Source organism: Mercenaria mercenaria, chromosome 7 (genome assembly GCF_021730395.1).
Source record: "Mercenaria mercenaria strain notata chromosome 7, MADL_Memer_1, whole genome shotgun sequence".
Classification (NCBI taxonomy): Eukaryota; Metazoa; Mollusca; class Bivalvia; order Venerida; family Veneridae; genus Mercenaria; species Mercenaria mercenaria.
The window spans coordinates 65,604,770-65,618,222 of NC_069367.1; the positions used below are offsets into that span (position 1 = coordinate 65,604,770).

Genomic DNA, 13,453 nt, shown 5'->3' on the forward strand with positions numbered 1-13,453 from the left:
CGTTGCACTGAATTCACAGGTAATTTCATGTTGAACAGCTGAGGATAAGAAACTTATGTTATTTCCTAACTTAATCGCAAATTTCCACGAAATACTCATCATCAAAAAATATATAAATAAAATGCTAAACTGTTATCACTGCACATTTGTTAATAGATTATTTTGAAATTGGACAACACGAATTAAATTAGCCAGTACGTTGATACCGGTGAACGGAATGAAACGGGACTAAGGGTGAACGGAATGAAACGGGATTTGTTGCGGAATTTAGCGTAAGCACAAGTAAACAAACAAAATTCAATTCAGTATTTTATTTATCAATTTTCTTGCATTTTTACTTGATTTCTGTTATTATTGTATGCGCTACGCCTTTGTTGTATTTTTTGTACATTTTACGTTATTAAGTAGTGAGAAAACCTCAGTCAAAATCGCTTTACACAGAAAAGTTTACTAGTATTCGGATATACTCATTTCGGGAAAATTATAGAATTGTCAAGGGGTACGGACCCGATTGTATCTGAAGGCATATTAGACCAACTAAGTGTACGTGAGTCGCAATATTGTCATACTTTTTGCACAGGTCAATATCTCTCCTCCACATACCAGTCGAACTAAATTCCAACGTATACAGTTTGTTTTATATTGTGACGGTCAAACTGTAATGTCGCGGTGGCTGCAAAAGTCAGAAATTAAAAAGCAGCCACTCAGCGACAGTAAGCTTGTCTACTCCACGTACAACATAGGAAGGACCTTTTCTGTGGTGAACCTTTTTTAAACCACATTTTAACTCTTAAAAAATAAAAATATTAGTGAAAGTTTAAGATATCTGAAATGAATATCCATTTTTTCCTTCCATTCAATTGATCTTTATGCGAAAAATGGCTAAACACGAGTTTGTCGCTGTTTTAAAAAGTCCAAATAATAGGACGTTTCGGGACGGCGTTGACTGCCGCTGTCCTGTCACGTCCAAACTTATTCTGCATATTTCTGTTAGGAAATTCCCAATGAAATCCATTGGGAACATTTTCTGGTACATGTACAAAGTATTTGTATTGATAAAATAGATCTTTTATAATGAATTTATGTTGACATTAAAGCATAAACTTGCACTGCTGACATTTTATTAATGTATATATTTTGTGTTTTGTTTCTGCAATTTAGTGTCATTGGCAGTATGCTGTGTATTAAAACCGTGTCAGGGTAGATAGCTCCTCCCACACATCATATTTTCAATGATTTAACTCTCATTTAATCATCATGAGTTATAAATATTCAACCCATTTGAAGTTTCTGCATGAACATTAATGTATAGTTTATTAGAGTAAGTAAGTCTGACCAGTATATTTTGACTTTTTTTGATATTTTATTGTCTTCGTTTTCCTAGCAGTAAAATGCAGATATGGGTAAGGCTTAGAGGGATGACAACTGTAAAATATCAGATCATAAAATAAGTCATCCAGATAAGCCAATTGAGTAAGGCTATGTTTTAAACAATGTACATTAAAGTTCACACACATTTTACATGTCACCAATTCATGTCACATGATCGATAACGACCAACTGCACTGTCAGCTGTACTGAGTATAATGACGGACATGTAAATACAGCGAGGTTGCCAAATGAAACATATAGTGGTTACGCTTTATTAATGAGTTTTACTGTTATGTTTAAACAATAAATTTTATTGTAAAATGATTCAGTTTTATTTTATTTTACAATTTCATGGTGTAAGTATGTTGCCTGATCGTGTTTTTACCTAAATTTATTTTCACTACAGAAAAGGTCTTTACTGGTTTTGACGTAAAGAGAGGGGTTCTGCCCTATCACGAAAATATCTCGGAATCAGTTCTGACGTCAAACTATTGGGACTAAAGGCAGATCTGCAAGGGATTAGCTGAGTACAGAGATATTTTGGGTTATTTACATCTTTGATTTTGTTGCTAATGAAATATGAAATTATATTTATGGAAGTGTCATTTGGTATGTCAGTTGTGCTGATTATTTTTCTTATGGCAGTGGCTAGAGAACCAGAACCGGTTCCCTAGACAGCGAACTTATTCATCCGGAATCGGTTCTCTAGCCAAAGTATGTGCATAGGCTATGGAACCGGAAGTTTATTTGATTTTCTATGCATAAAGCTGCCGAAATTCACATTGTTTCTTTTGGAAGTTGTGCCAATAAGTATTGATCCATGGGTGTTTCGGTAATGTTTCTATGTTGAGGGTAGTTAAAAGGCTATTGGCATCATGTTCATTGTTAAAGATATTAAATCAGTCTAGACATTAATACATGTAATATATTAAAGGACCCCTATATTGAAACAACACTGCAACAAATGATGATATTACATACCATTTCTTTTGATATTAGTTGAATGAATTAATTCATCAATTGCAAAACAAATAAATAAAAAAATGCACAAAAAAGTCATGCCTGCATTCCTTATTAGTTAATTATATTTCACCTTTATGTTGTGTTTCTTACTTTTCATATTATGTATATATAATTCAGTAAAACATACATAAGTTCCTCAGCATGATAATAATAGCTATCGTAATTGCATACTGTCGCGGGTTGTTAACTTGCTAAAAGACAAATGCAAAAAATTGTCAAACAATCAGCACTATGGGGATCTGACTTATAAGCATGGAAAAACTTATAGCCATCGTAATTGTAAACTGTCGTGGGTTGTTAACTTGCAGTCTTAGCCCTTTTACAAAAATCAGTTTAATAATATTTGTAATTCTATTTTATAACATCCATACATCAATGAATTTAAGTTATCATTAAATAGAATAAGGGAAATCATAACATAAGATAGACTGATTGATTTTAGGATATCATCATATTAGCTATAGATATCTTAAATATGAATTACGATATCCAAAATACAGACATTTTTTCAGATATCTTAAAGTCAATTTTATGATATCATTATGCTGGGTTTACACTTAGCCACGATGTCCATGATTTAAAGAAAAGCTCAGAGCTCCACGATTTATTGCATGAGTTTTGTTTTACTACGCTTTCCTATGCTCTCAGTACGTTTTGTTACTACCTGTAGCGTTTTATTACGAAACCAACACGATTCTGGTCAAGATCTGCCACGATTTTCGTCACGTTCTCTCAACTTCTCTTAAGATTACCACAATATGCTATCACGTTTTGTCACGTTCTGTTTAGATCCCTCGCGTTATCAAGTTCTGTTAAGCTCTCCTACAATTTATGGCCACGATTTCATCAAGATTGTCACATTTTGAGCACTATTGGAGTATAAACAGGAGGCATGGGTCATCCTCTAATTCTCTCCAGAGATTCCAAAGAAAAACGAGCTATGCATCATAGAGCTGAACAGGATGCTGAATTTGCAATTTTCATGTATGCCTATAATAGTTATGTGTCGGCAGCAGCAACAAGGGACGGAATAGGGTAGGATAGAAGAGAGAGGAAGGAGAAGAAGACATAGAAGGCCTAATACCTGCTGGGTGAGACCATGGTTAAGTGGAAACCGAAGGCACCAGTTGGGACAATACACTCAACTTTTCAACAGAGAACTCAGGCATGAAGGCTCCAACATCAACTATGTAAGGATGCCTCCAGATCTAGTGGTACTTAGAATTGTGTTTCCAAATACACCAAGATCCCCCTACGATGGAGCATCAAGGTCTGATGCGCTACGCTAAGGTCTGTTAAGCTGCATTACGCTCTGCTAAGATTTCCACGCTCTCTCAAGATTTAAGATTAATTGGTTTGTGGAAAAATTTTTGACTGTCAAATATTTTGTCACGATCCTTACGATCATCACGATTCCACCAAGTTCCCTCAAGATCACCACGATTCGATCCCATGACCTCCCCCCATGCTCACCACACTTCTTTCAAATCGTGGAAATCATGGCTAAGTGTAAACGCAGCATTAAGTAAGTTGAAAATTAAAGCAATACTATTGTGTATGAAATATTTATATCCATGTATCAAATTTTTTTTTATAATGTCGTAAAATCAACACATTTTGAGATATTATTTGATTTATTGATATCATTAAATTTAATGTATTTTGCGATATCCTAAAATGAAAGAAGTATAATTGTATTTATATATATATAGATATCCAGTTTTCCATTTTGTGATATCCTTAAATCATTATGGTATCTTTTAATCATTTTAGGACATTACAATATACATTTAATGATATCTTAAATTGTAATATAAGTGATATAATTACATACACTACATTTTTAGATATCACAAAATACCTAAAATTCAGGATATCATAAAGTGAATTATGTTAGTTATGCACATTGGATAAACCGGAAGTAATGGCGTAATGTTATTTATCTGGATAGCATAAAATCTGGACCCACATATGAAAACAAACACCATTTTATTGATAAACGGCAACCCATGATTACATTTCATTAAATGGCAACATAACTGTGCATGGTGACCAATCAAAAGTTTAAATATGATATTAAAACATCTGACATGTTAAATGATTCAAAATATTGCTGTAAAATCAGTTTGAAATGTGCAGGTCTCTTTTATCATTGGCAAAAATATAAAAAAACAAGCAGACTTACTGTCACAGACATTCAGATTGTGAGAAGTTTCATTAAAATCTACATTATTGAAAAATATATATTGTTGAAAATGTCATTAAAAGTGGGAATTTCCCATAGAATCCCATTTATATGAAAACTTATGAGACTGACTGGTCCAAATATTTGAAATCAGTGTAGCAAAAAATCAAACACATGATCCTCATCATTTTTATTTGCAGATTTTTCTGTGTATATTCAGAAGTTTTGAAAAATCAGGGTTTTATATCAAATTCTATATTGTAAACAATAGAAAAAAATTTGATCCGAATGTGCAGAACTACTTTAAGGTTATCACTAATTTACTTTAGGACATCGTCATGATAACAGAACAGTGAATATATCATAAAATGACATCCCATAGTACACTGGTAGTCTGTATTTACCTGATGTCAATCAGGATGACTGGATAATGCAGTAATATAATTGAAAATTAGCTCCTCCTATTGAAAGTCGTGAAGCAAATATGTTTTTTTTCTGAGTCTTGAAAGCTAGATTATGCCCAGGTATCACATAAAACAAATGAAAAATAAGTATATGCAGTATAGAGATGAAAGTCTTGTTTATAGCTATAAACGTAGGTCACTTTTACTCATATTATCAGTTTCATTATTATGATATTGGCAGATATTTTTTGCCCATAAAACCAAATTATAGAGTTTTACTACTCCCGCACGATAATTTAAACGACAGCATGTTTGTTTTATTGTTATGGTTTTCATGCATCGTTGAACTCAAAAAGGTTGCAGTGATAGAAGTTATATAAGTGCATACTGTAATGTCACACAAAAATATTTTCTGTAACTATTGAAACGTTTTAATGAATAAAAATCATAATTGTCAAACATGTTATGGTTTGAGTTATTGTGCGGGATATATAACTATATTTGTATAAACACAAAATAAACAAGTGTATGTGTATAAACAGTGTTAAGTTCTAAAAAATAGTGTAATATAAATTTATAACTTAAAAAAGGCATTTAAATTAACTATATTTGGTGAAGGTTTCTATATTTAAGGATGAAAATATTTCAGTAAAAGATGCACACGATAATATCTTTAACAAATGTTTTGATCATATTTTACAAGTGTTGAAGTGAAACCTGGATTTCTTTTTTTATTTTAGCTGATGCTTCAAATCCAGCATGGGTGACTGTCGATATCACATCACAATGCTTGTCACACATGAAGAGGAGGATGCCATCCGATCATTGTTCAAACAAAACAACTATACCTGCTTGCTTCATGGTATTTTTTTTAATTTATAAAGTTCATTTTTTTCCTAAACTGGGTTCATACAATTTTTAGCTCATCTGATTTTTTGAAAAAAAATGATGAGTTATTGTCATCACTTGAGCGGTTGTCGGCGTCGGCGTTGCCTGGTTAAGTTTTATGTTTAGGTCAGCTTTTCTCCAAAACTATCAAAGCTATTGCTTTGAAACTTGGAATACTTGTTCACCATCATAAGCTGACCCTGTATAGCAAGAAACATAACTCCATCTTGCTTTTTGCAAGATTTATGGCCCCTTTTGTACTTAGAAAATATCAGATTTCTTGGTTAAGTTTTATGTTTAGGTCAACTTTTCTCCTAAACTATCAAAGCTATTGCTTTGAAACTTGGAATACTTGTTCACCATCATAAGCAGACCCTGTACATCAAGAAACATAACTCCATCTTGCTTTTTGCAAGATTTATTGCCCCTTTTGGACTTAGAAAATCAGTTTTCTTGGTTAAGTTTTATGTTTAGGTCAGCTTTTATCCTAAACTATCAAAGCTATTGCTTTAAAACTTGCAACACTTGTTCACCATCATAAGTTGACCCTGTACAGCAAGAAACATAACTCCATCCTGCTTTTTGCAAGATTTATGGCCCCTTTTGGACTTAGAAAATATCAGATTTCTTGGTTAAGTTTTATGTTTAGGTCAACTTTTTCTCTTAAACTATCAAAGCTATTGCTTTGAAACTTGCAACACTTGTTGACCATCATAAGCTGACCCTGTACAGCAAGCAACATAACTCCATCCTGCTTTTTGCAATAATTATTGCCCCTTTTGGACTTAGAAAATCATTTTCTTGGTTGAGTATTATGTTTAAGTCAACTTTTATCAAAGCTATTGCTTTAAAACTTGCAGCAGTTTTTCACCATCATAAGTGGACACTGAACATTAAGAAACATAACTCTATCCTGCTTTTTGCAAGAATGATGGCCCTTTTTAGACTTAGAAAATCATGGGTAGGACAATATTTCTATTACACAAAAAAAATCAGATGAGCGGCAGCACCTGCAAGGCGGTGCTTTTGTTAGCTCACCTGTCACATAGTGACAAGGTGAGCTTTTGTGATCACTCTTCGTCCGTCGTCAGTCCGTGTGTCCGTGCATGAGTGCGTCCGTCCATCCGTCAACAATTTCTTGTCTGCACGATAGTAGTTTCATTTATGATTTTATTTTAACCAAACTTGCACACAACTTGTATCACCATAAGATCTCGGTTCCTTTCTTGGACTGGCCAGATGCCATTATGGGTTCCAGAGTTATGGCCCCTGAAAGGGCCAAAATTAGCTATTTTGAGCTTGTTGCACAATAGCAGCTTTATTTATGATTTGATTTTTACCAAACTTGCACACAACTTGTATCACCATAAGATCTAGGTTCCTTTCTGGAACTGGCCAGATTCCATTATGGGTTCCAGAGTTATGGCCTCTGAAAGGCCCAAAATTAGCTGTTTGACCTTGTCTGCACAATAGCTGCTTAATTTATGATTTGATTTTTACCAAACTTGCACACAACTTGTATCACTATAAGATCTTGGTTCCTTTCTGGAACTGGCAAGATTCCTTTATGGATTCCAGAGTTATGGCCCCTGAAGGGGTCAGAATAAGCTATTTTGACCTTATCTGCACAATAGCAGCTTCATTTATGATTTGATTTTAACCAAACTTGCACAAAACTTGTGTCACCGTAAGATCTTGGTTCCTTACTTGAACCGGCCAGATCCCTTAATGGGTTCCAGAGTTAAGGTCCCTGATAGGGCCGGAATTAGCTATTTTGAACTTGTCTGCACAATAGCAGATTCATTTTTAGCTCACCTGAGCAATGCTCAGGTGAGTTTTTCTGATCGCTCGATGTCCGGCGTCCGGCGTCTGTCATCTGTCGTCTGTCGTCTGTCAACATTTAGCTTGTGTATGCGATAAAGGCTGTATTTTTCAATTAATCTTCATGAATATTGGTCAGAGTGATAACCTTGATAAAATCTAGGCCGAGTTCGAAAATGGGTGATCTCGGGTCAAAAACTAGGTCACTAGGTCAAATCAAAGAAAAACCTTGTGTATGCGATAGAGGCTGTATTTTTCAATCAATCTTCATGAATATTGGTCAGAATGATAACCTTGATGAAATCTAGGCCGAGTTGAAAATGGGTCATCTCGGGTCAAAAACTAGGTCACTAGGTCAAATCAAAGAAAAACCTTGTGTATGCGATAGAGACTGTATTTTTCAATTGATCTTCATGAATATTGGTCAGAATGATTGCCTTGATGAAATCTAGGCCGAGTTCGAAAATGGGTCATCTCTGGTCAAAAACTAGGTCACTAGGTAAAATCAAAGAAAAACCTTATGTATGTGATAGAGGCTGTATTTTTCAATTATTCTTCATGAATATTGGTCAGAATGATAACTTTGATGAAATCTAGGCCGAGTTCGAAAATGTGTCATCTGGGGTCAAAAACTAGGTCACTAGGTCAGATCAAAGAAAAACCTTGTGTAAGCGATAGAGGCTGTATTTTTCAATTGATCTTCATGAATATTGGTCAGAATGATTGCCTTGATGAAATCTAGGCCGAGTTCGAAAATGGGTCATCTCGGGTCAAAAACTAGGTCAAATCAAAGAAAAACCTTGTGTATGCGATAGAGACTGTATTTTTCAATTGAACTTCATGAATTTTGGTCAGAATGATTACCTTGATGAAATCTAGGCCGAGTTCAAAAATGGGTCATCTCGGATCAAAAACTAGGTCACTAGGTCAAATCAAGGAAAAACCTTGTGTATGTGATAGAGGCTGTATTTTCCAACTGATCTTCATGAAATTTAGCCAGAATGATTACCTTGATAAAATCTAGGCCGAGTTCGAAAATGTGTCATCTGGGGTCAAAAACTAGGTCACTAGGTCAAATCGAAGAAAAACATTGTGTATGCAATAGAGGATGTAGTTTTCAATTGATCTTCATGAAATTTGGTCTGAGTGATTGCCTTGATGAAATCTAGGTCGAGTTTGAATATGGGTTATCTGAGGTCAAAAACTAGGTCACTAGATCAAATTAAAGAAAAATCTTGTGTATGCGATAGAGACTGTTTTTAGCTCACCTATCACAAAGTGACAAGGTGAGCTTTTGTGATCGCGCGGCGTCCGTCGTCCGTTGTCCGTCCGTCCGTGCATCCGTGCGTAAACTTTTGCTTGTGACCACTCTAGAGATCACAATTTTCATGGGATCTTTATGAAAGTTGGTCAGAATGTTCACCTTGATGATATCTAGGTCAAGTTTGAAACTGGGTCACGTGCCTTCAAAAACTAGGTCAGTAGGTCTAAAAATAGAAAAACCTTGTGACCTCTCTATAGGCCATATATTTCACAAGATCTTCATGAAAATTGGTCAGAATGTTCACCTTGATGATATCTAGGTCAAGTTCGAAACTGGGTCACGTGCCATCAAAAACTAGGTCAGTAGGTCTAAAAATAGAAAAACCTTGTGACCTCTCTAGAGGCCATATATTACACAAGATCTTCATGAAAATTGGTCAGAACGTTCAACTTGATGATATCTAGGTCAAGTTCGAAAGTGGGTCACGTGCCATCAAAAACTAGGTCAGTAGGTCTAAAAATAGAAAAACTATGTGACCTCTCTAGAGGCCATACTTTTCAATGGATCTTCATAAAAATTGGTCAGAATGTTCACCTTGATGATATCTAGGTCAAGTTCAATACTGGGTCATGTGCCTTCAAAAACTAGGACAGTAGGTCAAATAATAGAAAAACCTTGTGACCTCTCTAGAGGCCATATTTTTCATGGGATCTGTATGAAAGTTGGTCTGAATGTTCATCTTGATGATATCTAGGTCAAGTTTGAAACTGGGTCAACTGCGGTCAAAAACTAGGTCAGTAGGTCAAATAATAGAAAAACCTTGTGACCTCTCTAGAGGCCATATTTTTCATGGGATCTGTATGAAAGTTGGTCAGAATGTTCATCTTGATGATATCTAGGTCAAGTTCGAAACTGGGTCAACTGCGGTCTAAAACTAGGTCAGTAGGTCTAAAAATAGAAAAACCTTGTGACCTCTCTAGGCGCCGTACTTTTCAATGGATCTTCATGAAAATTGATCAGAATGTTCAGCTTGATGATATCTAGGTCAGGTTCGAAACTGGGTCACATGCTGTCAAAAACTAGGTCAGTAGATCAAATAATAGGAAAACCGTGTGACCTCTCTAGAGGCCATATTTTTGATGGGATCTGTATGAAAGTTGGTTTGAATGTTCATCTTGATGATATCTAGGTCAAGTTCAAAACTGGGTCAACTGCAGTCAAAAACTAGGTCAGTAGGTCTAAAAATAGAAAAACCTTGTGACCTCTCTAGAGGCCATATTTTTCAATGAATCTTCATGAAAATTGGTCAGAATGTTCATCTTGATGATATCTAGGTCAAGTTCGAAACTGGGTCACGTGTAATTATAAACTAGGTCAGTAGGTCAAATAATAAAAAAACCTTGTGACCTCTCTAGAGGCCATATTTCTCATGGGATCTGTATGAAAGTTGGTCTTAGTATTCATCTTGATGATATCTAGGTCAAGTTCGAAACTGGGTCATCTGCGGTCAAAAACTAGGTCAGTAGGTCTAAAAATAGAAAAACCTTTTGACCACTTTAGAGGCCATATTTTTCAATGGATCTTCATGAAAATTTGTCTGAATGTTCACCTTGATGATATCTACATAAAATTTGAAACTGGGTCACGTGTGGTCAAAACTAGGTCAGTAGGTATAAAAATAGAAAAACCTTGTGACCTCTCTAGAGGCCATACTCTTCATGAGATCTTCATGAAAATTGGTGAGAATGTTCACCTTGATAATATCTATGTCAAGTTCAAAACTGGGTCATGTGCCTTCAAAAACTAGGTCATTAGGTCAAATAAAAGAAAAACCTAGAAGCCATATTTTTCAATGGATCTTCATGAAAATTGGGTCATGTGGAGAAGGTGAGCGATTCAGGACCATCATGGTCCTCTTGTTTTCAATTGATTTTTATGAAATTTGGTCAGGATGATTGCCTTAATGAAATTTAGGTCGAATTTGAATATGGGTCATCTGAGTTCAAAAACTAGGTCACTTGGTCAAATCAAAGAAAAAACTTGTGTATGTGATAGAGGCTGTATATTCAATTGATCTTCATGAATTTTGGTCAGAATGATTGCCTTGATAAAATCTAGGTCGAGTTTGAACATGGGTCATCTAGGGTCAAAAACTATGTCATATCTAAGAAAATGCTTGTTTTATCGCAAGAGACCAATTTTTTGGTCCAATCTTAATGAAAATTGGTCAGAATATTTGTTTCCATGAAATCACTAGGTCAAACATGTTTTACACTGTTATGGTGTGTTTCTTAGGTGAGCGACCTAGGGCCATCTTGGCCCTCTTGTTTATTAGCTCACCTGTCACAAAGTGACAAGGTGAGCTTTTGTGATCGCGCAGCGTCCGTCGTCCATACGTGTGTGCGTGCGTCCGTCCGTCCATGCGTAAACTTTTGCTTGTGTTTAAACTGGGTCACATGCCATCAAAAAGTAGGTCAGTAGGTCAAATAATGAAAAAACCTTGTGACCTCTCTAGAGGCCATATTTTTTATGGGATCTGTATGAAAGTTGGTCTGAATGTTTATCTTGATGATATATAGGTCAAGTTTGAAACTGGGTCAACTGCGATCAAAAACTAGGTCAGTAGGTCTTAAAATAGAAAAACCTTGTGACCTCTCTAGAGGCCATACCCTTGAATGGATCTTCATGAAAATTAGTCAGAATGTTCATCTTGATGATAGCTAGGTCAAGTTCAAAACTGGGTCACATGCCATCAAAAACTAGGTCAGTAGGTCAAATAATAAAAAAACCTTGTGACCTCTCTAGAGGCCATACTTTTCATGGGATCTGTATGAAAGTTGGTCTGAATGTTCAGCTTGATGATATCTAGGTCAGGTTTGAAACTGGGTGAACTGCGGTCAAAAACTAGGTCAGTAGGTCAAATAATAGAAAAATCTTTTGACCTCTCTAGAGGCCATATTTTTCAATGGATCTTCATGAAAATTGGTATGAATGTTCCCCTTGATGATATCTAGATCAGTTTCGAAACTGAGTCACGTGCGGTTAAAAACTTGACCAGTAGGTATAAAAATAGAAAAACCTTGTGACCTCTCTAGAGGCCATATTTTTCATGAGATCTTCATGAAAATTAGTGAGAATGTTCACCTTGTTGATATCTATGTCAAGTTCAAAACAGGGTCACGTACCTTTGAAAACTAGGTCAATAGATCAAATAATAGAAAAACCTTGTGACCTCTCTAGAGGCCATATTTTTCAATGGATCTTCATGAAAATTGGTCAGAATTTTTATCTTGATGATATCTAGGTCAAGTTCAAAACTGGGTCACATGAGCTCAAAAACTAGGTCACTATGTCAAATAATAGAAAAAATGACGTCATACTCAAAACTGGGTCATGTGGGAACAGGTGAGCAATTCAGGACCATCATGGTCCTCTTGTTTGAATTTAATCAAACTTGCACAAAACTTTTGTCACCAAAAGATCTTGGTTCCGGTCTTGAACCGGTCAAATCCCATAATGGGTTCCAGAGTTATGGCCCCTGGAAGGGCCAAAATTGGCTATTTTGACCTTGTCTGCACAATAGCAGCTTCATTTATGATTTGATTTTAATCAAACTTGCACACAACTTGTATCACCATAAGATCTCGATTCTTTTTTATACGCCCGCAGGGATGTATTATGTTATCGCCTCGGTGTCCGTCTGTCTGTCTGTGTGTTGGTTAGCAATTTCCCTTCCGCTCTGTAACTCTTGAACCCCTTGATGGATTTCAGGGAAACCTGACACAAATGTTCACTCATTGAAAGGATGTGCAGAGCGCATGTTTCAGATGGCTAGATTCAATGTCAAGGTCACACTTAGGGGTCAAAGGTCATATCACTTTGTTTTATGTGAATATTGCTCTGCATTTGCGTTGCATTATAGTGCTCTTGTTTTATTTGGCAGATCCTTCTTTTGTTCGCTTACAATATTTTCTTTTATTACTTCCCTTTTATGTTACTATGTATAGCTCATTTAGTAACTTTTTTATTATTGGCCATAGGGAAAAACTGAGACCACTTTTCTGTGGTACAACATAGATGGTACCTCCAATTTTTAGGTGTATTTTGACATATCTGTAACTTGTAATAATTCTTTCTTTTTTGTTTTTGGTTAAAGCAATGGTACTCAGGTGAGCGATATCGGCAGGAAGAAACAGTTATGTTCCATCTGAGTAAATCTCAAGATTAGCCCTTAACCTGCTAGATATCTATAATGAACTTGTCCATCTTTCAATTTGGACAGTATCGTTAACTGTTAAAAGAGGTGCTTACCAAAACGATACTGACTAAATGTGGAAGCTGATCTTGGTCTGCACTGGTCGCAAAGGCAGAATCACTTGCCACCATCAGGCTAATGGTTAAATAGCTTTTTACTGGAAGTATTAATTATTGTGTAATAAAAGTCAAGGTATAAAATTGTATTCATTTCTTTTGAATATGTGCTGGAAGTATTTCAAA

The 13,453-nt window shown here is 35.5% G+C and overlaps 1 protein-coding gene across 5 annotated transcripts in view; it reads left to right on the plus strand.

Annotated features, from left to right (window-relative positions):
* Positions 1–253: 253 nt before the first annotated feature.
* Positions 254–13,453, plus strand: part of LOC123554031 (zinc finger protein 62-like) — a 28,207-nt gene continuing 15,007 nt past the window's right edge. Inside the window, exons 1-2 of one of the 5 annotated variants that reach the window (XM_053548559.1) lie at positions 254–272; positions 5,724–5,845. In XM_053548559.1, the coding sequence (XP_053404534.1) occupies positions 5,743–5,845 (103 nt within the window). In that variant the 5' untranslated portion in view covers positions 254–272; positions 5,724–5,742. Of the gene's footprint in view, positions 283–524; positions 544–3,665; positions 3,685–5,723; positions 5,846–13,453 lie in introns of those variants that run through there. The other 4 variants (XM_045343871.2, XM_045343872.2, XM_045343873.2 and 1 more) reach the window with 4 other exon arrangements.